Source organism: Oncorhynchus tshawytscha, linkage group LG22 (genome assembly GCF_018296145.1).
Source record: "Oncorhynchus tshawytscha isolate Ot180627B linkage group LG22, Otsh_v2.0, whole genome shotgun sequence".
In the NCBI taxonomy this organism is placed as follows: domain Eukaryota; kingdom Metazoa; phylum Chordata; class Actinopteri; order Salmoniformes; family Salmonidae; genus Oncorhynchus; species Oncorhynchus tshawytscha.
Window position 1 is genome coordinate 17,992,111 of NC_056450.1, and position 25,145 is coordinate 18,017,255.

The 25,145-nt window shown below is 43.5% G+C and overlaps 1 protein-coding gene across 2 annotated transcripts; it reads left to right on the forward strand.

Moving 5' to 3' along the window:
* The first annotated feature begins 3,800 nt into the window (after positions 1 to 3,800).
* On the forward strand, positions 3,801 to 24,893 carry LOC112221535 (uncharacterized protein KIAA1755). 2 transcript variants are annotated; one of them, XM_042303875.1, is made up of 24 exons: positions 3,801 to 4,157; positions 12,999 to 13,196; positions 13,433 to 14,867; positions 15,290 to 15,478; positions 15,575 to 15,698; positions 15,832 to 15,925; positions 16,333 to 16,419; positions 16,539 to 16,655; positions 16,859 to 16,957; positions 17,039 to 17,190; positions 17,532 to 17,670; positions 17,836 to 17,958; positions 18,118 to 18,312; positions 18,483 to 19,432; positions 19,625 to 19,874; positions 20,032 to 20,121; positions 20,232 to 20,456; positions 20,636 to 20,806; positions 21,022 to 21,199; positions 21,427 to 21,543; positions 21,641 to 21,895; positions 23,623 to 23,870; positions 23,994 to 24,086; positions 24,199 to 24,893. In XM_042303875.1, exons 1-24 carry the CDS (start codon positions 4,155 to 4,157, stop codon positions 24,205 to 24,207), a joined length of 5,541 nt encoding a protein of 1,846 aa, XP_042159809.1. In that variant the 5' UTR covers positions 3,801 to 4,154; the 3' UTR covers positions 24,208 to 24,893. The 2 variants fall into 2 exon arrangements, with proteins under 2 accessions (XP_042159809.1, XP_042159810.1); XM_042303876.1 differs by having other exon boundaries at positions 24,030 to 24,086.
* The last annotated feature ends 252 nt before the right edge of the window (positions 24,894 to 25,145 follow it).

A 25,145-nucleotide genomic window follows, 5' to 3' on the forward strand; every position in this document is an offset into this window, starting at 1 on the left:
TGTTGTCCACAAGGGAGAAGCTGAATCCTTTATTGAGTTGAAATGCTATCGTATGATAAGACCTGTGGAATGAACCTGCAAACTGGGAAGCATGTATTGCCCTACCAAGCAAAAAGGCAGTAACTGCTCATAGCGTGGAACTGAGAAAAATGGCTTTTATTTACCTTGGTTTCACAGTAACTTTATGCAGTTACTGCTAACATGACCCCCATTTTCTCCAAAACAATACAATGGAGGCAGGATAATTGTCCACATGATTAAGCATGTATTTAATGTTGCAAAAATGATATTAACTCATTTTTTAACAAATGAGCAGTTACTGCCTTTTTGCATGGTAGGGCAGTGTAGATATATCCATCTCTTACATATACTGTAACCACATACACACACATACGTCTTGTCCTTTGAATGTAATCTGTGTAGAGGAATGTGCTGGTTGGGGTCCTCTCTCCAATGGTCAGGGTTAGTATGAGCCTTCACTCTCCCCTCCCAGGTTTGCTTACTCAGCCAAACGGAACAGATATACTTTTCACTTTTTTAAGAACAGTTACTCTCAGTGGCCGTGCGTTATAAGGCTTTTCATCACACACCGCTGTCTCTTTGAACAGCTCCACCTGTCAGACTACAGTTAGGGCAAGGAAATGACCTGATATGTCTCCTTTTCTCTCCTATCTTCTCTCTTCTCTTCTCTCCTATTCTCTCCCCTCTTCTCTCTTCTCTTCTCTACTTTTCTCTCCTATCTTATCTCTTCTCCTCCCTAGTGTGGCTTCCTGTCTGGGGTCTTGGTACATATTGTGACTGACTGTGTAACGGATTGGCCCGATAATGCGCCTGGTAGTCTAAACAAGATCTATCCACACAACAAACATTCCAATTTAAGTCCGGGAAAAATGGTCCAGTCAGTGCACACTAAGAAGGGGCTGAGGGAGGGAGCGTCTGTCAGGCTGTAGTTTTAGATGGTTATCTAGTTAATATGTTTCTTCAAAGAACTACTATTTATCTCTCAACACACTGATATTAAGGACAGGATGTATGGGCATACATTTGAGATATCTGTCTCTGTGTGCTCTGCAAATAGAGATATCTAAGAGCTGGTCCATGAGAGAGTGTGTTTGCACACAGATCTTTATACCTAGATAGTAGGGTAGCTGTGCGCCAGGTCTGGAGGGAAGCAAAAGTAATGAGGATAATAGTGGTTGATATTGCCACTCCTACTTGCCATGTCTTCAATTTAGCCTGCTAGAAAGTGTGTGCCCTCAGGCCGGAAGGGAAGCAAAAGTCATTCCGCTACCTAAGAACAGTTTTCGCTCCAGAGTGGTGCAGTGGTCTAAGGCACTGCATCTCAGTGGTAGAGGTGTCACTACAGACGCTGGTTCGATTCCAGGCTGCATCACAACCGGCCCGTAATTGGGAGTTCCATAGGGCGGCACACAATTGGCCCTGTGTCGTTAGGGTTTGGCCGGGGTAGGCCGTCATTGTAAATACAAATTTGTTCATAACTGACTTGCCTAGTTAAATAAAGGTTAAATAAAGAACATTTAAAAAAAATAATAGTAAAGCGCAACCCTGGCTCAAATAGCAGACCAATCAGCCTGTTACCAACCCGTAGTAAACTTTTGGAAAAAATTGTGTTTGACGAGATACAATGCTATTTTACGGTAAACAAATTGACAACAGACTTTCAGTGCACTAAAAGGGAAGGACATTCAACAAGCACAGCACTTACACAAATGACTGATGATTGGCTGAGAGATATTGATGATGAAAAGATTGTGGGGACAGTTTTTGACATTATTGATCATAGTCTTCTGCAGGAAACACGTATGTGTTTTGGCTTTTACACCCCCTGCTATGTTGTCAAGAAAGAGTTGCCTGTCTAACAGAACAGATAGGGTGTTCTTGGAAGCCTCTCCAACATCCAGGTAGAATCAGGAATTCCCCAGGGCAGCTATTTAGGCCCCTTAATTTGATGACTCAACACTATACATGTCAGCTACGACAACGACTGAAATTACTGCCACACTTAACAAAGAGCTGCAGTTAGTTTCAGAATGGGTGGCAAGGAATAAGTTCATCTTAAATATTTCAAAAAGTAAAAGCATTGTATTTGGGATAAATCATTCACTAAACCCTAAACCTCAACTAAATATTGTAATGAATAATGTGGAAATTGAGCAAGTTGAAGAGACTAAACTGCATGGAGCAACCCTGGATTGTAAACTGTCATGGTCAAAACATGTTGATACATCAGCAGCTAAAATGGGGAGAAGTCTGTCCTTAATAAAGCGTTACTCTACTTTTTTTTAACACTGTCATCAAGGCAGGTCCTACAGCCCCTAGTTTTGTCGCACCTGGACTACTGTTCAGTCATGTGGTCAGGTGCCATAAAGAGGGACTTAGGAAAAAGCAATTGGCTCAGAACAGAGCAGTGCGGCTGGCCCTTAAATGTACATGGAGAGCTAACATTAATGATATGCATAGTGGTCTGTGACACTAGAGATTCTGGGTTCGAGTCCAGGCTCTGTCACAGCTGGCCGCGACCGGGAGATCCATGGGGCGGCGCACAATTGGCCCAGTGTCGTCCTGGTTAAGGGAGGGTATGGCCTGCAGGGATGTCCTTGTCCCATCGCGCAATAGCGACTCCTGTGGCGGACTGGACACAGTACACAGTCGCCAGGTGTACGATGTTTTCTCCGGCACACTGGCTTCCGGGTTAAATGGGCATTGTGTCAAGAAGCAGTGCGGCTTGGTTGGGTTGTGTTTCGGAGGACGCACGACTCTCGACCTTCGCCTCTCCTGAGTCTGTACGGGAGTTGCAGCGATGAGACAAGACTGTAATTACCAATTGGATACCACAAAACTGGAGAGAAAAAGACAAAAGATTGACTTCATCACTACTTGTCTTTGTTAGAGGTGTTGACAAGCTGAATGCACCGAGGGGTCTGTTTAAACTACTAGTACACAGCTCGGACACTCCCACAAGACATGCCACCAGAGGTCTTTTTACAATCCCCATGTCCAGAACAGACCATGGGAGGTGCACAGTACTACATAGAGCCATGGCTACATGGAACTCTATTCCACATCAGGTAACTGATGCAGCAGTGGAGTCAGATTATTTCTTTAAACAGATTAAAAAAACACCTTATGGAACAGCGGGGACTGTGAAGAGACACACACAGGTATAGATACATACATACACACATGGGCGCTAGCACACGCACTCTACACACACATACAATGTAATATTGTTGTATAGTGGTATCATACATTTTGCGTTGTGGTGGTGTGACAGTGTGTAATATAAGCGTCTTAATGTGTTTGGTCCCCAGGAAGAGTATTTGCTGCCTTGGCAGAAGATAATGGGGATCACTAATAAAATACAAATACAAATGTGAGGTCAAGTTATCTGGTCAGAATGGAATTACCGATATTGAAGAAACCACAGCTAGTCCTCCTGAATGGAATTCTCTGTATCTATATCCACCATCTTCACATTCTCTCTGCTCACAGTGCCATTATAACAAGCATATTTAGTTCATTTGCAGGACAGAAGAGGACAGGAATGTGGAATGGAAGCCAAAGGAATGGGAAAGTGGGAAAGGTGCATGTGTGAGAGAGGAAGAGGAAGAGAGAAGGGGATGGGGAGCGATAAAGAAAGAGGGAGGGAGAGGTGAGACAGAAGTTGAGCGTAACCCCAGAGAAAAGTAAGAAATCATCTCGAAGGGATTTCCTTCTGAGAGGGAAAGCTTCTCCCCTCCCCTCTAACTCCCTCTCTCTCTTTCTGTCTCTCCCTCACTCTTACATTCTTGCATGAGTTGCTTGTGTCATGCTGCCCCCTCTCAAACTGTGGGCAGACAAACATAACACCAGAAGAGAGAAAGCAGACAGGGAGATTTATTAGCAGCAGCAGAAGAACACTCGGGAGCTCCAAGATTAAAAAAAAAAAAAAGATATATATATATATTTTATTCACATTTTCCTGTTTCTATAAGTATTGTCCTCCTCAGTAAGCAATGAGAGACAATGTGGATATATTGGAGAATACTGTGGTCAGTTTGTCACCTTGTGAGACTCATCTGTCTAAGGATTATCCTCTTGACTGGACTCTGTACATCCCTGCTTAACTGGATAACCAACACACTGTAGGAGACATGGTACTGTAACTGCTGCTCAACATGGCTTCATTTGACTGTATTTCATTCAATTTCATGTGTGTAATTCTTTGTATTTTCTTTTTTGATAGGATTTTCATCATATTGGAAATCATTTAAAAAATATATATTTTTAAATGTACATCCTTCAAATGTCTAAATTGGCCCCATAATCTCTGTCATTACAAACACACATGTAGGGCTTCCTGTTTGCACACATAGCTAGCGACACAGCAAAATGCTTTGACTCAAGGTGAAGGTTTCAGGTTACTGTGCATTCGCAATTTCCCAGTGATTTCCCAAAACACTCACAGAATCTGTTGCCCTGCGTCTACTCTTAGAGTCCAGCACATAGAATTGCACAAAGGATCCCTTTGTGGGAAAAAATTACTGAATTAATGTTTTGCTGTTTCAAGTGCTACTCGGGCTCTGGAGAGGGGATGGCTATATGTTTATTATCTTTATAGCTCAGGATGAGAGTACATTGGAGAGGTAGACTTAGGAACTGAAGTGACCATCATACCGGTATGTTTCCATTGAACCACAACCTGAAAACAAGAGTTCTTTCTTTAGCATTAAAAAGTATGTACTGTCTTGCCTGGTTACCTCAGTAAGTTCTTAAACATTGAGGCCACTCATGGAACACCATAAAATTCAGGCTCTCTATGTACTTGTTATCTCTGTGATCATGCGAGGGAGGGAAAACTGCCAGTTTGAATAAAACTATGTTCAGCTGTGACATAATTACAGGTAGGAGGATGAGTAAAGATGATGAAACTGATCCCCTACTTGTAATTAAATATTTTTAAGCTCACTACTAATGCCAGACTACTGGTCTGCCACCAACTTCAAGCCATTCTGCTAGACAAGGCATCATAATTAGTGTTTGCATGCAATACATACCCCATTTGCAGAGCTTGTGAAACAACTAAATATAACCTCTGCTTCTCAGTGGCTCAGTGATGGTTGACAGTAGATCCACACAGATTAGGCCTGTGTTTATTTTCTCTCACTGTAATTTGGTATGTTCTCATGGAGGGCGTTAGCACGTTCTGATCTGAGGTGGTGAATCAAGATGTTGAGACATTCTCTCAGAATAGATCTACTGGTATGTAATTGAATGCCTGTCTGTAAATTCTGCTGTGTAATGCAGGATATTTGCCCTCAGCGTTTTGAGGGCGCCCGGTCCATTTACTTCAGGGAACATGTATCATGACTTTGTTCAGGTGTTATAAAGGAGAGGTTATCTTTCAATTCTGCCCTCTGTTTAATTACACTGGGTATACCAAACATTAGGAATTACCTTCCTAATATTGAGTTGCACCCCAACCTCATTTTATCGTCAGAACAGCCTCATGGACTCTACAATGTGTCAAAAGCATTCCACAGAGATGCTGGCCCATGTTGACGCCAATGCTTCCCACAGTTGTGTCAAGTTGGCAGGATGTCCTTTGGGTGGTGGACCATTCTTGATACACAATGGAAACTGTTGAGCGGGAAAAAAGCAGCAGTGTTGCAGTTCTTGATACAAACCAGTGAGCCTGGCACCTAATAGCATACCCTGTTCACAGGAACTGTATTTTGTCTTGCCCATTCACCCTCTGAATGGTACACATACACAATCCATGTGTCAATGGTCTCAAGGCTTAAAATCCTCCTTTAACCCGTCTCCTCCCCTTCATCTACACTGATTGAAGTGGATTTAACATGTGACATCAATAAGGATTTATAGCTTTCACCTGTGTTCACCTGGAAAGTCAGTGTCATGGAAAGAGCAGGTGTTCTTAATGTTTTGTATACTCACTGTACATAGCTTGCTTATCAGTTTAGTTCCATGATTATTGACACAAGCACAGTTTGTAAAGTGCCAATGTCAAAAAAGACATTTATGGACATTTACCTGAATTAGCATGTCAATGTGCAGCAGTCAGTCTGCTACACTCAGGGCAACCATTTATGGAACCCAAAGGGGACTAAACCTAGACAGATCCTGATTGAGTATCTGTAGTGATCCGGCAGTGAGACCCTTCTATTAACTGGCCTGTAAATTAAAACAATGTTACAGTGACATTGATTTATTTAGATCACAGATATGAATCTCATTTCTGCAACACCGCACCAGTACATTTACAGTAAGTAGTCTAAATCTGGGCGCAAAGCCCAAAAACCCCAGCTGATTGAGGACACAAAGGAGGAAACTGGCTGGGTTTATCTTCACAGTTGGCTGTGTTAGTTAGCATGGTTTTCCATCTCTGTAAGACTAAATGCTCACTATCACAGGGACTGTATAATGACCAACACTGTGCTTTTCTTAATCTATTCACATATTTTATTGACGGAGTTGCCTTCTAAATAGCACTACACTCTTAGAAAAAAGGGTTCCAAAGGGGTTATTCAGCTGTCCTCGAAGGATAACTCCTCTCACTGGGCACAGATGTCAATTCAACATCTATTTCACATTGGTTAAATGTCATTTTATTGAAATGACGTGGAAACAACATTGATTCAACCATTGTGTGCTCAGTGAGTTTTTGGTTCCAGGTAGAACCCTTTTTGGTTCCAGGTACAACTCTTTTGGGTTCCATGTAGAACCTTCTGTGGAAAGGGATTTACATGGAACCCAAAAGGGTTCTACCTGGAACCAAAAAGGGTTCTTCAAATGGTTGTCCTATGGGGACAGCCAAAGAACCGTTTTAGGTTCCAGATAGCACCCTTTTTTCTAAGAGTGTACCGTGGCTTGATGTTAATCTCATCCTTTGGATGCATGGTAGGGACTTAGCTTCTGAACTGAACAGACTCATAACATCTTGGTTGGTTACTGACAGGCAGCTCATCCCAACTAAACAATACACACTTTTGTCCTAATCTCCATTTTGGGGCATTCCTAAAAAGTCAGTATGTGTTTGTTGTTCAGTGGATGCCAGATGAAGATATCATTAAGGCTAACCAACGCTGTCACACAGAACTAACACACCTAATAAAATGTTCAATAGAAACATGTGAAAAATATACCAGATGTAGGATACCAAAAATTCACAGGATTGGATGCTACAACAACCCTCTATTGGTCCAGCTGCAAATGGATGTCCAGTTTGTCATTCCTTTGAGGTACTTGTGATCTCTTAGATTCTTACTGTAATAGGCTAGTTTGGTAAACTGTGCCTGCCTGTCCTGGGGGACCACTGAGAATGATGTGTGTTGTTTGGACAGTCATCCTGGGGGTGGCTTACAGGACAGTGTTATCTCCTGATGGCCAACAGAAAGCTGTCCCTCAGACATCACAAAGATAGTCTGGTCTAGGAGAGTCTAAACATCTCCACGCAATTTGTTGAACGTTAAAAAATAAAAACTGACGTAAACAACGGAAATTGAGCTTTTGCCTATCTGAAGTTAAATTGCTCAGATGCTCTGCCAAATAACGTTATCCATGGTCGTATTACAGAGACATTTTGTATACAAGATAATTCATACTGAAATACTTTAGGATACTTAAAAGGCGTCTTGGCCACTGGCTTAGAAGAGTTGTTTAGGTTGGCTGTTTAGTGAAGAGAAATGTTCAACTCTGAAATATAAGAATGTACTCTGCCTCCACTGGGATATCCTAATGCAATAAACTGCATCTGAAACGAGCCATTTATTTTAGAGATGGGATGTGTATTTATTTAGTGCCCAGTGTTAGACCTACCTCAGCAGAATGTAAGCACTCAGCAGTAGACCGTTAGGCAGACTTGCTGTTTACACCCTCAGGGTGCTCTCTTGTTGCTCAGACATAACAGTAACCATGAATCATGGCCGTGCTAGCCCTGCTAATGCTACTTTCCCACATTGCAGACCTTCGGCTGCTCTTCTCTGTTTTTCATTTCAAACGACCAATAAATGACCTGTCATGCTTTCCTTAGGGCTTGTTATCATGCCTTGATAAGTAACCTGCCCTGCAGTGCTGTTTTAAGTGTGGAGATCAACTCATTCAACCATAGTATGACATAACACAAGGGCTTTATTCAGAGGCCGTAAAGGTGCTGGGAAAATGTTTTTAGGTCAGGTCAGCCCCAGTTTTCTATTGACCCAACATCAGGCCCTGCATCTCATACAGTTGAAGTCGGAAGTTTACATGCACCTGAGCCAAATACATTTAAACTCCGATTTTCACATTTCCTGACATTTAATCCTAGTAAAAATTCCCTGTCTTAGGTCAGGTAGGATCAATCAATCAAATGTATTTATAAAGCCCTTCATACATCAGCTGATGTCACAAAGTGCTGTACAGAAACCCAGCCTAAAACCCCAAATAGCATCACCACTTTATTTAAAAAATGCAAAATGTCAGAATAATAGAAGGAATTATTTATTTCAGCTTTTATTTATTTCATCACATTCCCAGTGGGTCAGATGTTTACATACACTCAATGTAAGGGTTTTCCTGTGGTGAAGGAGAAGCAGACCAAAATGCAGCGTGGTGGTTATTCATGTTCTTTAATAAAGGAACTAGACATGAAATAACTAACAAAACAATAAATGTGCGAAAACCTAAACAGTCCTATCTGGTGCAAACACAAAGACAGGAACAATCACCCACAAACACACAGTGAAACCCAGGCTACCTAAATATGGTTCCCAATCAGAGACAATGACTAACACCTGCCTCTGATTGAGAACCATATCAGGCCATACATAGAAATAGACAAACAAGACATCCAACATAGAATGCCCACTCAGATCACACCCTGACCAACCAAAACATAGAAACATACAAAGCAAACTATGGTCAGGGTGTGACACTCAATTAGTATTTGGTAGCATTGCCTTTAAATTGTTTAACTTGGGTCAAACGTTTCGGGTAGCCTTCCACAATAAGTTGGGGGAATTCTGTCCCATTCTTCCTGACTGGTTTGTAGGCCTCCTTGCTCACACACACATTTTCAGTTCTGTCCAAACATTTTCTATGGGAATGAGGTCAGGGCTTTGTGATGGCCACTCCAATATCTTGACTTTGTTGTCCTTAAGCCATTTTGCCACAACTTTAAAGGTATGCTTTAAAGACACATCTTTCATAGAAACTCCCTTGACCATGTAGCAGGTGTTTCTATCTTCTTCAGGGGCAACAGAGCTTTTCCAAGACAATGATCCAACCTTCATAAGATGAAAATTCCAAGTGTTTCCCAGCTAAAGTACATCATCTATTGTAAATAATCATGAGCCCACCACTGTTGGTGTGTGTCTGAGGCTCTGAGCTGTGGCCCAGTCATGCGAGAAGTGTAATGATCGTTGTCTTTGGAGAGATCAAAAGGGAGTGTCCATGTTATATGCGGAACTGGTCCTTAGAATCCTAAAGCCTTTCCAGAGACTTGGGAGAGGCTTTTAGAGGAGGTCTAGTATCTTGTGTCAGACTTAGGGTTGCAAAGCTAATGGTACTTTACCAAAGTTACTGGAAAATCTTCAGTAATTTCGGTACTTAACAGAAAATCTATTGCAATCTATCGCAACTTTGGTCATTTATACTTTAATAACTTTTTTTAAAGTACTAATATATACAGTAGTATTAATTTTTTATACCTGTGTCCATTTTGTCCATGAGTTTCTAGTAGAAAGACCATATGGTTCTCTTCCAACTATTGACTTTTTTCAAAACTGCCACCAGTTTGATGCCAAAACATTGACAACAAATACATACTGACATATTAAAATAAATAAAGGTGTGTAAAAAATATATATATAAAGAGTATTTAATGCTAAAAACCTCCTATTAAACACCAACGGTATTCACTAAGTTGATATTTAGGATAATATTTTACAGCTTTGTCAATTACATTTTTTAAATCATCATAATTAGTTATTTCATATATTTTACATGTGATAAGGCCACACAGAGGGCCAAAGATAATTACAGACACCTGTAAAAAAGGGTCACTAAATGTTTTGTGATTGATTACATAAAATCCTAGAAAGATACCAAAATTCTGGTAGTTTACAGGTAAACTTCGAAAGTTTCCAGTAATATGTCCTTCCTTTGCAATCCTAGTCAAACTGTTACATAAAAGTGTACAAATCGAGTAGTCAGAGTGCAGATTGGGTTACTGGGTGCAGAGGTTAGTGAAAGGGTAGGTTTTTCTCCTGACCACCATAGACTAGCAGGTGTTCTAACTGAGAGCTGGACGGGAAGCAGTATAGTTAGCCAGATGAGGTCTGAGGGGATCGTTCTGGTCACATCCTGATACGCCCAGACCCTCTCTCCACCTCCACACCACAGCTGGGATACATTGAGTTATGTGGCGTGGTCTGTGGAATGATCACAGTGGTATTTCTCTATTCAAAACAAACTGAACAGAGATGCAAGCAGGCAACATATTTCCCCATTGAGGAAACAGATGTAGCCTATTGTTGATCAAATCGCTTCATCATTACATTTTGCATATTTATTGAACTGCCTACTCTTTGTTGAAATATAATTGAACAATCAAGACGGTGGTGTCTAGTAACATTTGCCAGTCATTATATCCCTGCAATTATATTGAAACCAGACTACGTAACTTGGCAAGGCATTGTAACCTCATTGCACCAGAAACCACATAACAATGTTTTCTCCTACAGAGGCTGTCTATTGAGATGAGAAACACGCACATGTACATTTACCTCCCACAGCCGACACATGGCCTTCACAAAGCTAAATTAAGCAGTGCCTAAAATGGGTGATGGGGCCACTCTGATGAGATCAGAGAGAATGTGAAACCATAAACCAGGCCTCTTCTCTAGCAGAGACCCCCAGTCTGTTTATGGATAATTGGTATCTGCCTGTATGATTCTTATGCTGCTCAATGTACCCCGTGATACTGTAGCCACCCTGACATCCACAGCACCTTTGCCCTCTTGTTGTCAACATCTGTCTCTGGTGAACGTTTATTGGATTGTGCTGTATGAAGAACAAAAGAACAAAAAGAAGGAAAAAAAAGGTGGGGGTGTGACATCTTATTGGAAAAATACTGACGGATGCCAGATATCAGAGGATAGCAGACAATGGTGACTGTGTATTTTATGACCTTAAGGGAGGCAGTGCTGCTTTTAGATGTTCAAATCAGCGATATATGACACCGTAGTCATCAGAAAGTATTCACACCTCTTGACTTTTTCCACATTTTGTTGTGTTACAGCCTGAATTTAAAATGTGTCACTGACCTACACACAACACCCCATAATGTCAAAGTGGAATTATGTTTTTACACATTTTTACAAATTTATAAAAAATGAAAAGCTGAAATGTGTTGAGTCTATAAGTATTCAAACTATTTGTTATGGCAAGCCTAAATAAGTTCACAAGTAAAAATGTGCTTAACAAGTCACATAATACATTGCATGGACTCGCTCTGCGTGCAATAATAGTGTTTAACAGGATTTTTGAATGACTACCTGATTTCTGTACCCCACACATACAATTATCTAAAGGCCCCTCAGTTGAGTAGAGAATTCCAAACACAGATTCAACCACAAAGACTAGGGAGGTTTTCCAACGCCTAGAAAAGAAGGGCACCTATGGGTAAAAAAAAGAAAAGCTGACAAATCCCTTTGAGCATGGTGAAGTTATTAACTACACTTTGGATGGTGTATCAATGCACCCAGTTACATCAAATATACAGGCGTCCTTCCTAACGCAGTTGCCAGAGAGGAAGGAAACCACTCAGGGATTTCATGATTCCATGAGGCCAATAGTTACTTCAAAACAGTTAAAACAGGGTTTAATGGCTGTGATATGAGAAAACTGAGGATATATCAACAACATTGTAGTTACTCCACAATATTAACCTAATTGACATAGTGAAAAGAAGAAAGCCTATACAGAATTTAATATTCCAAAACATGCATCCTGTTTGCAACAAGGCACTAAAGGAATACTGAAGAAAATGTGGCAAAGCAATTCAATTTTTGTCCATAATATAAAGTGCTATGTTTGGGGCAAATCCAATACAACACATTACTGTGTACCACTCTCCATATTTTCAAGCATAGTGGTGACTGCATCATGTTATGGGTATGCTTGTAATCATTAAGAAATGGTGAGTTTTTCAGGATAAAAAAGAAACCGAATGGAGCTAAGTACAGGCAGAATCCTAGAGGAAAACCTGGTTCAGTCTGCTTTCCACAAGACACTGGCAGATGAATTCTCATTTCGGCATGACTATAACCTAAATCACAATGCCAAATTGACACTGGAGTTGCTTACCAAGAAGACAGTGAATGTTCCTGAGTGGCCGAGTTACAGTTTTAACTGAAATCTACTGGAAAATCTATGACAAGACCTAAAAATGGTCTACAATCCATTTGACAGAGCTTGAAGATTTTCGAAAAGAATAATGGGCAAATGTTTCACAATCCAGGTGTGGAAGGAGACTCGCAGCTTTAATCGCTGCCAAAGGTGCGTCTACAATGTATTGACCCAAGGGTGTGAATACTAAATGAGACATTGCAAAATTGTATGAAAACAGGTTTCCACTTTGTCATTATGGTGTATTGTGTGTAGATGGGTTAGAGATGTTTTTTTTTTAATCCATTTTGAATTCAGGCTGTAACACAACAAAATGTGCATAAGTCAAGGGCTATGAATACTTTCTGAAGGTACTGTATGTGGGAGAGAAAAGAAACTCCTGCCTGTATCTAATCTTTATCTTTATCTTTTCTTGGTCATTTTCTTTATTGTTGTTGAATATTTACATTTTTGTTTGTGCTGACCTTTGTTTGTGCTGACCTTTGTTTGTGCTGACCTTTGTTTGTGCTGACCTTTGTTTGTGCTGACCTTTGTTTGTGCTGACCTTTGTTTGTGCTGACCTTTGTTTGTGCTGTCTCTTATGTTAATAGAACCCTGAGTCTCTGGACGGGTCCATCCAGAACACTCTCTCAGCCCTCTTTCCCCCATTCGAGGCCACAGCCCCCACTGTCCTGAGCCAGCTCTTCCAGGTAATAGAGGAACGTTTCCGTGGAGATGCCCTCCAGTGTCTACTGGACTTCCTCATCCCGGCCAAACACATCCTTGAGAGTGTTCAGCAGGCTGCCTGTGTGAGTCAACAACCTCAGAGCTATACTCATCAACACAGATGCACAGCTATACAAAAAAATACATACTGCAACAGTTTACCATACACACCTACAGGCTCAAATAACGACCACCTATGCAAAACAAAGTTAGGTCAATTACAAAGTTTGCAACTGCCTTCAACTCCTCTCTGTCTTGTACTGCTAATTGTAAAGACAAATTAAATGGTAAAGAAATGTCTGTCATTTTCTCCCGTCAGGCCCAGTACTCTGATGTGGTGTTCTGCTGTGAGGGCTGGCCTCTGTGTCTGCATGAGAAAGTGGTGATCCAGCTGGCCCCGATCAACCCCCTATTTCTGTGCCCAGGGGACTTCTACTTGCAGGTTGCTCCCTTCTCTGAGCAGGCCGCCCGCATCGTGGTCCGGAGCCTGCTGGAGGACGGACAGGGTCAGGTGGTGGAGGTGGAGGAGACACCCATCCCTGAGACCTCCTACCCCTGCATCTTCTCTGAGGACTGGCTAGGGGAGCTCAACCAAGGCCGCCACGGTACTCCACTTAGCCACTGTGTCCTCTCCACAGACCAGGGCATGGTGAAGGTGCCATGGGCGCAGGTGACTCTCCCTGAGTTTGTGGATAAACCCAGAACTATGGCCTCATCATCTCTTTCTCCAGCTGCTGTTCAACAGGAGGTAGTGGCAGGGCCCGGGCCCTCATTGGTCCTGCCTCACCCTGCACCTGTGTACTCTGTGGAGACTAGGATCTCTCCTGCTAAACATGGCATTGCGGTGTCGCTGCGTCTGGTGGACAGTAATTGCTCCCGGCTGGTTAAGGTGGATCAGGATGGGCCTATGGCTAAGCCCATAGGCTGGGTGTCTCCCAACACATGGGACAGCCGCAGCAACAACACCTCTGAGGTTGAGGGGGAATACGTGGACTTGGTGGAGTTCACTAACAAGAAAGAAGCATTGCTACTCAGTGGGGCTCACAGTTACAAATATCCCAGAGCGCTCATGACTAGGCCTGTTCCACTTAACAGGCCTGGTGTCCCTCTGGCTCCAGCCCTGCCCCTGTCCTTGGCCCAAGCCCTGGCCCCCAACCAGCACCTCAGGGAACACTTACACTGCGGCCGGACCATCCGGTCCTCCGAGGAGCCCCCCTGCACCCCTTGCATGAGGAGGAGAATGGGCCAGGTGTCCAAAGCACAGGAGCTCAGGTGCCGGTACAGGGAGTCTTACCATTCAGCACTGCAGAACCCTGTTACCTTTGAGAGAGACAATACACTGGCGGTTCTGGAGGAGGCTAGTCCATGTGAGGGGAGACTGGGACTAGAGAGCAAAGAACTATGTCCTGGTGTCTCCCAGCAGTGCTGCCATCCAGACCCAGGACATCATGACCAGATTCCCCCTGTTAGCACTGTTACCTGTAGGGAGTCTGGAGAAAGTAACACTATATCCAGTGGAGTTTTACAAGGCCTGAGTGACACTATAGAGAACGATGGGAAATGTCCCTCTTCTCTGTCGACCACTGTTGTGGACACATCAGAGAAGTGTGAAGTAGTGATACAAGGAAGAAAAATTAGGAGGGAAATCGTCTCGTCTGCAGAGAAGATTCCCAGCTTACATGTAGTGCAATGTAAAAACGCCACAGCTTTTGGACTGGTTTCCCCAAAGATGAACAGGCGGAGACTGCCCAAAGGTAAGAGATCTGCAGCATGAAATATGTTTCTTATTCTGTAATATATAAAGGTGATTTTTTTTAAACACAATTGATTAAAAAATGAATGGCGCCGGAGGAGAAGGCTGCCATTTTACAGGTTCTTAAGTGCTATTGTGTGTGTTTTTTCGCGTTATTTGTAACTTATTTTGTACATAATGTTTCTGCTACTGTATCTTTTGACTGAAAAGAGCTTCTGGAAATCAGGACAGCGATCACTCACCTCGTACTGGATGAAAATGTTTTCTTTATAACACTTATTTTTCTTAAAACTGCATTGTTGGTTAAGGGCTTGTAAGTCAGCATTTCACTGTAAAGTCTACGCCTGTTGTATTCGGCACATGTGACAAATAAACTTTGATTTGATTTATTACATCCCTCTGTATCATCCTTCCTCTCTAAAGATGTCTCCCAGGCTCGCCAACCCTCCATGCCTGTTAGAAACGGACAACAGACCCCTCCACCGGCCCCTCTCCCTGAGACAATCCAGCAGCCTCCGGGTCACTATGCTGTTTCCAGGTCTAAGGTCCAGCCACCAGACACAGAGGAACCCAGCACTCACCCCCTCCAGATGGGAATAGCATGTCTTACTGGTATGGAAACCCCCTTACATGGTTTGCCTTAGAGACAGAGGTGGATGACATCTCCGTTCAGTGAAAGATCCTCATGTTCCCCTCTCCCATATTTAGGTGGCAGAGACAGGACAGGTCGGTTGGTGGTTGAGGTGTACGGAGACCATGAAGGATGGAGATCTCCTTCAGTGTCTAGTCTGGAACTCTGCAAACTGCTGCTCTACCTCCACTCTGTAATCAGGTATATATGCATTGTGCATTGTGGTTCAGGCTACAGAGGTTTTTAGCCTCAATGGGTTTTACTTGGTAAAAAAAAGGTTAAATAAAATAAAAAAACAAAAATAATTAATTGTTTTCATCTTCATATTTTCTAGGAGAGAACTAAGAGAACTTGGACTGACACTAGTTATTGATGCTCGGCAGAATCCACCCCCATCACAGTTCAATAAGGCCTTGCTGATGCTTCAGGTAAGAAAGACTTGACATCTTCCTGGTCATATTGGGATCTGCACTACACAAAATCACATCAAGAGGATAGCAACTTGCTAAATATTATACTGAACTCAACTAAACTTTTCCCTCTGTTTATTATTTTCTTCACTCCCCTGACTTGTGCTCAGCTTTACCTGCAGGTCACAGGAGGTTGGTGGCACCTTAATTGGGGAGGACAGGCTCATGGTAATGGCTGGAGCGGAATGGGTGGAATGGTATCAAATACATCAAACACATGGTTTGATCCCATTCCATTCCCTCTGTTCCACCCATTATTATGAGCCATCCTCCCTTTAGCAGCCTCCACTGCTACAGGTATAAGCTAATGCATTTACGGATAACTATTTATTGCTGTGAGGTCTCATATTTTGAGAATGTTACAGGAGCAAATTCCCCATGCAGTACACAGTGTCCTTATCCTGGTGGAGAAAGAGAGCAGCCATCGCCCAGAGAAATGTCCTGGACAACAGGTCAGATCTGAACCAAGTGTTTCCTCTAATGATTTCCATCAGGCTTATCATTTCATGAACAGTTACTGTAATTTATTCTGGGAGAATTGCTGTCTGATGTCACTGACTGTCACTGACAGATTGATGTAGTGACATCACTGAAGGCGTTGCACAAGCTGGTGGAGGGGAGCCAATTGACCTACGGCCTAGAGGGCACCCTGCCCTACAGCCACCAGGACTGGCTGCAGCTCCATCAGGTAGGCCCCTAGAGGACACCCTGTCCTACAGCCACCAGGACTGACTGCAGCTCCATCAGTTAGACCCCTAGAGGGCACCTTGCCCTACAGCCACCAGGACCTGCTGCAGCTCCATCAGGTGGGACAGTTAGAGCAAATGACAGACACTAGAGAACTCTTGTTTGTTGTTTTGATGTCTGATAAACAGTACATTTGTCTTTCAGAAACTTCATCCCTTCATGTCAGATCTCCAGGAGGCTTCAGGTTTGCTACTGAAGGCCATCAGAAAACTAGAGGGAGGTCGTAAGATTGACAAAGTGCAGGTAATGACCTTGACTTTGACGACACTGTATTACTGAAAACATGTTGGTTTATCCTGAAACCCTTCTCTCCATGTGTGGCAGGATGTACAGAGGTGTATTCTAGAACAGAGAACGCTGATGAAGGATGTTCTGGAGGACAGCCGGTTGGTCGCTCTGCAAAGGGAGGGCGGAGCCATGCTGGCCAGGCTGAGGAGGGAGAGTGACCTCAGATACTCTCACTGTGAGGATTACAGGTATACATTTTATTCTTATTGAACCTTTATTTAACTGGGCAAGTCAGTTAAGAACAAATTCTTATTTACAATGACGGCCTACCGCGGCCAAACCCGGACGACGCTGGGCCAATTGTGTGCCGCCCTATGGGACTCCCAATCACTGCCGGATGTGATACAGCCTGGATTCGAACCAGGGACTGTAGTGACACCTCTTGCACTGAGATGCAGTGTCTTAGACCGCTGCGCCACTCGGGAGACCACTACCTTTCACTGTTTAGTATGGCTGGGCCAATTGAGAGGCTCCTTCACAAAATGATTATCAATGTATTATTCCCTTGACCTCTGACCTCTCTGTACAGTGATGCTGTAGACTCTGTGACCTATATGTACAACCATGTAGAGGAGCAAGCCCACATGCTGGTGCAAAGATCCAACATGTCCCTGGAGCACCTTGAATACCTACTCCAACTCAGAGAAATGGAGGGCCACTTCTCTAAGGTACATTCAGAGTCTCCTCATATACAGTACATACTGTATACCTGTTATGTAAGGGTCATCCAGGGGCTGTTCTTGTAAGAACGATTGCATGATGATAACTCACTGACTATATGACTACGCCATGTTTTGGGGTATAACATTTTTAGAATCCTCCTCCTCATGTAGATCAGGGAATGGTTTGATGCCGAAGGGGAACGGCGGTTGCTGGAGGCAGAATCAGTGGAGGACTCCAGAGAAAAGGTTGCACATACTCTCCAGAGTTTCAGAGCATTCCTCTCTGAAGCCAATGTAAGTCCGGCTTTCTCCATTCATTCTCTCTCCACCACACCACGGCAAGGTGTTGACACTGTTTCACACTTGTTTCATTGGAATCTTCTTGGACAAGGGGGAATGGAAGTGCTTATGAAAGTCATTTTTTGGTTTAATTTGTCTGTTACTATCTTTTAGGAGCAGAAGCACCAGGCTTTGGTCCTGGTGACAGAGGCAGAGAAGATCCAGGGCCCATCTCCATACCCTGAGACTGAGGTGTTCAGGACCATGGTGTGCACTTTCAAGTCTGGCCTGGCTGACTCCCTCTCACGGGCAGAGAGGTGCTCCAGGGAGCTGGAGACTATGGTCTCTGTTTGCAGCTTCTGTGAACAGGTTGGTGGGATGGATTTTTCCACAATTGCTGTTTACATCTCATTTATAGCATATCATATTGATGTTGACATGTTGTAGGAATATAGGAAAAAGTAATGAAGCTTAAATGACTATCGCCTCTCAATGCCTCTTTCAGGTTTTTGAATAGGTATTCTGCCTCTTTCTTCCAGGCTACTGAACTGGCCAAAGACTGCAGACAATACCTGGGCCAGGAACAGGTTGGCAGACACCCAGAGACGGATGATATCTCTACACTCCAGATGTACCAGGAGAGCTTTGTCCAGTTCTCCCCAGATCGCTTCCAGGAGGTGAAGGCCCAGGCGTGTGCTCTGAGGGGCTCCAGGGGCATGCGGGTGTGGAATGTAGCCTGGCTCAAGTGTCAGGAGGTCAGGCAGCAACTGGAGGAGAGACTACAGGATGTGGAGAGGGCCTTTCGGAACACAGGCTCCTGGTATGAACAACATAGACATGGTGAGGATCAGGCCACAGCTCAGACAGTGACTCATCATGATAGAGCTCTGTTACTGCCCAGACCTGGTCCACCACACTGGTACAATCCCCCAACAGGCTCTATGGTGGAAAGGTATCATGGGATCTTGGAGAGCAGGAACAACTCTGTGACCTGCTGTAATATCAACTTCAAGCCTCAGAATAACAGACCTTGTAAAGGGTCAAAGGCCACCACCGTGCTGGCCTCTCCCCGTATCAAATCCATTAGGAGAGCGGAGAGGGAGCCCAGCAGGAGAGAGGCCTGTCGAGGGAGGAGAAGAGAGGCCGCCACCCTTGCAGACTCACAGACGGTGGGCTGTGAGTGGTTCCCGTGGAAACGCGGGGGCCTGGGCCGGTCCATGAGTGAGGACTCGTGTGCAACTGCCATGTCCAGTCAGTCTGAGGCTCGGGTCCAAACACCGTCCTGCTCCCACGGGCAACCCTCCTGCCGGATCCTGCAGGCTGCTCAGAAGTTTCAGATCTCACGGCATGGTAGCTTCTGCTCAGCAGAGTCCTGTAGTGGCCAAGAAGGAGCAGAGAAGGCCTCTTCAAGGAATACTAGCTCATCAGTGAGAAGGTGTGAGGGAACAACATCTCTGGCAAGTCCAGAGGAGAACGCTGGCAGTGTTATGTGAGTTACTAATTGAGCAAGACCTTCACCTTAGAACGACTCAATATATTTTTATCCTTTTTTGCCTTTTCTGTCTCTAAGCTTGCACTGACGTGGCACAGGTACATTACAGACATGTATTATTTTTTCAGAGGACTGAACATGAGAGCTTGTGTTTGACTGTGTTGTTGGTGTAACTTTATATCTCTGTAGGAAGCTGCAGAGGATCATGGAGGAGCTGCTGTTAACAGAAAGGGAGTATGTGCGTTCCCTGGGCTACATCCTGATGCATTACCTCCCCCTACTGGAGAGGACTGACGTGCCCCAGGACCTGCGGGGCAAACGTGGAGTGATATTTGGAAACCTGGAGAAGCTGTATGACTTCCACGGCCATTTCTTCCTCAGGGAGCTGGAGGCCTGTCAGACAGAACCCTTAGGAGTGGCTCGTTGCTTTCTGAGACACGTGAGTTACAGTTCACCTGCTCGTGTCTCTTAATTCACATTTTCTACATGTTAAGCTTGAGTTCTATAACTCTGTTGATTTGTTGAATTTGCTACTGAAGTTGATACCTAGAATATTCCTGTTGTGACTGTAAACTCTCCCCCCCCCCTATATGCAGAGAGAAAGTTTAGGCCTTTATGCTCTCTACAGTAAGAACAAGCCTCAGTCAGATGCCTTAATCCTTCACCATCGCCATGACATCTTCAAGGTGAGGCACTCCCATCAATGCTCAATGTCAAAGATCAATGGTCAATTCCCATCAATGCTCTCTCCATCCCTCCGGTGACCAATTCTCTGTGCCATCTCCTCCCACTCCAGAGGAAACAGCAGGAGCTGGGGGACCAAATGGACCTGTCCTCCTACCTGCTGAGGCCCATCCAGAGGATCAGTAAGTACAGCCTGCTGCTGCAGGACATGCTGGGGGTATGTGGGCCTCAGAGAGACAGGGACAGGGAAGAGCTCCAGGCTGCAGCCGATGTGATCCGCTTCCAGATGCGCCATGGCAACGACCTCCTCACCATGGACGCCATCCAGGACTGTGACGTAAGTTTACCAACCAAATCATCACAACCTCCAAAATAATGTGTAACTTATGAACAGCTGTCTAAATGTGAGGGAAATGTGGGCTATAAAGGGAAAATGATCACCTATTACTGTGTAAACAGTATCAAGGATTTTCAGGAAAAACACGGATGTTTTTCTCTCCACTCCTCTCCCTCCAGGTGAATCTGAAGGAGCAGGGCCAGCTGATTCGCCAGGATGAGTTCATCGTGTTCTTCAGAAAGAAGAAGTGCTTCCGCCATATCTTCCTCTTCCAGGATCTCATTCTATTCAGCAAGACCAAGAAGACAGATGTGGGCAATGATGTGTACATCTACAAACAGTCTTTCAAAGTGTGTAAACAATATAAAGACATTTTTTACATGAACAACCGTAAATATTTTGTGTTGTTTTCATTGTTCAACAAAAATAATGCAATCTTATCGGCCTTTATGTTTGCGAAACAAAGACCAAATCATCCAGCCCTTATGTTGAAATTGCTAACAGAAAGCCATGTTTATTTAGTCTTTCTTTCTTTAGTCTTTCTTTCACTTCTGTTTCTGTCTAGACGTCTGATATCGGGATGACACATAACTCTGGAGAGAGTGGTCTGTGTTTTGAGATCTGGATCCGTAGGAGGAAGTCCCAGGACACGTACACTCTGAAGGCTGACAGGGCAGAGGTGAAGAGGTCTTGGACCAGAGACCTGGAGCAGATTCTCTGGGAACAAGCTGCCTACAGCAGAGGTTAATCCTCCATTCTGTATATGCCCTGTCAATCGCTATACATGGGTTTTTATCAACTGTCTACTTCAAATGTGATTTTTAAGTCATAGACTTTATTTGTTTGTTCCTCAAGCCGACCTCTGTGTCTGTAATTATTGATATGTTTTCTTTGGGGGGAGCAGTTGTGAACAAATACATCTTATTGATGTTTTGGTCAAATGTTTTAGAGTGTGTTTGGTGTGTTGTAGACCTGCGGATGCAGGAGAGGGTGTTCAATGGGATGGGGAGGAAACCTTTCATGGACATCCAGCCTAGTGAGGCAGCAATCTGTGACAGGGCTGTCAACTGTGTCCTGCTAGGAAGAGGTACTGTATAAAGTCCACAGCCAAGTCCCATACACATGAACTAACAACACAAATGCATAATGTACTCACTAACTGAATTGTCTCTTTCTTTTGTCAGCCCCGGTGCCGTCTTGTCTACAAACAGATATTGAATATCTCCGGCCCAACTCCATTGGTTCAGGCAGTAGTGCCTCTACCTCCTGCAGCCACTCATCTTCCTCCTCTGGGCGAGGTTCTTTACCTCCGGTTGGTTACCCTGGCAACCAGACACAAGGTGGGGAGGCCAGTCATATTGTTCATTCTTTCCCGGCGACTGTGACTGAAGAGGACCTCAGTAATCATCATAATCACCAGAAACAAAACCTTCATCTCAGTGAGTTTTCTTGTTCTTGGATGGTACATGATGACTACAGACTAAAATGAACAGACATACAGTACTTTACTCTTGATACAGTGGCTTGCGAAAGTATTCACCCACCTTGTAATTTTTCCTATTGTGTTGCCTTATAACCTGGAATTAAGATTTGTATCATTTGATTTACACAACATGCCTACCACTTTGAAGATGCTAAATATTTTTTCTTGTAGCACAAGAAATAAGACAAAAAAATTGAAAACTTGAGAGTGCATAACATAAATTATAGTTGCAAGTCTCTTGGGGTATGTCTCTATAAGCTTGGCACATCTAGCCACTGGGATTTTTGCCCATTCTTCAAGGCAACACTACTCCAGCTCCTTCAAGTTGGATGGGTTATGCTGGTGTACAGCAATCCTTAAGTCATACCACAGATTCTCAATTGGATTGAGGTCTGTGCTTTGACTAGGCCATTCCAATACATTTAAATGTTTCCCCTTAAACCACTCGAGTGCTGCTTTAGCAGTATGCTTAGGGTCATTCTGCTGCTGGAAGGTGAACCTCTGTCCCAGTCTCAAATCTCTGGAAGACTGAAACAGGTTTCCCTCAAGAATTTCCCTGTATTTAGCGCCATCCATCATTCCTTCAATTCTGACCAGTTTCCAAGTCCCTGCCGATGAAAAACATCCCCACAGCATGATGCTGCTACCACTATGCTTCACTGTGGGGATGGTTCTCGGGATGGTTCTCGGGATGATGAGAAGTGTTGGGTTTGCGCCAGACATAGCGTTTTCCTTGATGGCCAAAAATCTCAATTTTAGTCTCATCATCAGACCAGAGTACCTTCTTCCATATGTTTGGGGAGTCTCCCACATGCCTTTTGGCAAACACCAAACATGTATGCTTATTTTCTTCTTTAAACAATGGCTTTTTCTCTGGACACTCTTCTGTAAAGCCCAGCTCTGTGGAGTGTACGGCTTAAAGTGGTCCTCTATGTACAGATACTCCAATCTCCGCTGTGGAGCTTTGCAGCTCTTTCAGGGCTACCTTTGGTCTCTTTGTTGCCTCTCTGATTAATGCCCTCCTTGCCTGGTCTATGAGTTTTGGTGGGCGGCCCTCTCTTGGCAGGTTTGTTGTGGTGCCATATTCTCTCCATTTTTTTATAATGGATTTACTGGTGCTCCGTGGGATGCTCAAAGTATCAGATTTTTTTTTATAAGCCAACCCTGATCTGTACTTCTCCACAACTTTGTCCCTGGCCTGTTTGGAATGCTCCTTGATCTTCATGGTGCCACTTGCTTGGTGGTGCCCCTTACTTGGTGGTTTTGCAGACACTGGGCTTTTTAGAACAGCTGTATATATACTGAGATCATGTGACAGATCATGTGACACTTAGATTGGACACAGGTGGACTTTATTTAACAAATTATGTGACTTCTGAAGGTAATTGGTTGCACCAGATCTTATTTAGGGGCTTCATAGCAAAGGGGGTGAATACATATGCACTCACCAGTTTTCCGTTTTTATTTATTTATTTGTTTTTTATTTTATTTCACTTCATCAATTTGAACTATTTTGTGTATGTCCATTACATGAAATCCAAATATATTTAAATTACAGGTTGTAATACAACAAAATAGGAAAAACACCAAGGGGATGAATACTTTTGCAAGGCACTGTATGTGCAAGCATGTGTCTAAACCTGATTGATGCCATATCTACATACCTTTCTGTTGATATTCTAGTGGGCTGCACAGATTCGTCAGGTGAGAGTACCAGTGTGTTCATAAGCTCGGAACGCAGCTGCCTCTTTGCTATTGGTGGAGAGATGGAGGACTCGTCATCTGTCACGTCCCAGAGTTCCCAGTCCCATGTCAGCCAGAGAACAGCAGCACCCAGCCTCAGAAAGAACAGCTCACCTGCTACCATCAGGAAGAAGCCCTCCATCTCTCCCAAACCACCAGTGCTGGCTGCTCCTCAGAGCCTGCAAAAGGTGTGGTGAAATGATGTGATCAAGCCAGTAATTGGATCTAATTGTAAACCTTCATAAAAATTACACTGCACATTTTCAAATGTTTGAATTTAGTTACATTTTGTATATTCCATCTCTATGAAGATCAAAGAAAACCGACGGCCAGTACTTTCTTCACAGGGCAAAGAAGTGGTTGCTATAGGAAATCAACAGAAGTTTAACCTGTGGATTCAACGGGTGAGTTGAAACCAAATACAGTACTTTTCATTGCCATGTACGGGGCATAGATGTGCAATGTAGTCATTTAACTTATTATGGGATTGACTTTCTTCCTGATGGTTTCATGCAGTCAGATTGATGGTGCAGCCTACTGTGACCGTCCTGTGGATCTCTGAGGAGTGATGATGGAGTGCAGTCAAGCTGACCATCCTGGCATGAAGAAGGTTTGAATTAAAAACGCTTGTGATAACAGATACGGTAACTAAGACCTCTAGTTGACAAGCACTGGAGAGAAAGCCACTTTTGTTTTTAAAGAGCTACTGTATCTGGAATATTCTAGCTGAAATATCATGAAAAATGAACACCTGATGAACTGTGGTTAGCTTAAAGGGTATCCATTCATCTGATAATACTACTTGAACAACCACTTCTTTATCAGCTACTGCTTTAACTGAATGACTATGCGTTTGACATCATTGGCTCATAGAACTGACTTCCTTTTTCTTGTAATATGTTTGATATCTCAGCTATGAATTTCAATGTTGCAAATTTCTTTGGAACTGACACATCCTTCCCATGTGATGTTTACTCTCTTGATTACCACATTTTTACAGATTTTTGACACGGTTTATAATAACAATGTAGATATTGTCAAACAACTGGCGAAAGAAACAACAGTCTTGTCCCCATCAGTATTCTCTGCAGGTTCAGGGCAACTTGTCAGTGGCATGCTTAGACATGATTTGCTGCCCAGACAGGTAAATAGATTTGGGATCAATTATCCAGGGTCAAAATAAGCCCATTGACAGGTGGGAAGAGAAGCAGCAACATACATAGGCCGGGATTCAATCCAGTCGCAGATTTGGACAATGCACCATTTAAGGTCATTTCGGATTGAGCCATCATATGCAGCATTTACCGTGAATGTGGTCTCTGTGAACACGGGAATATTGCTTTTAAAACGTGCATTGCGGAGAAATTGCGATCAGATTGAACCCCGGTCTTAATCTAATTTTTCCATTTGGACAGAAAGCTCTGTGAATATAATCTCTGGAAAGTGCGAACACCACTAACTGT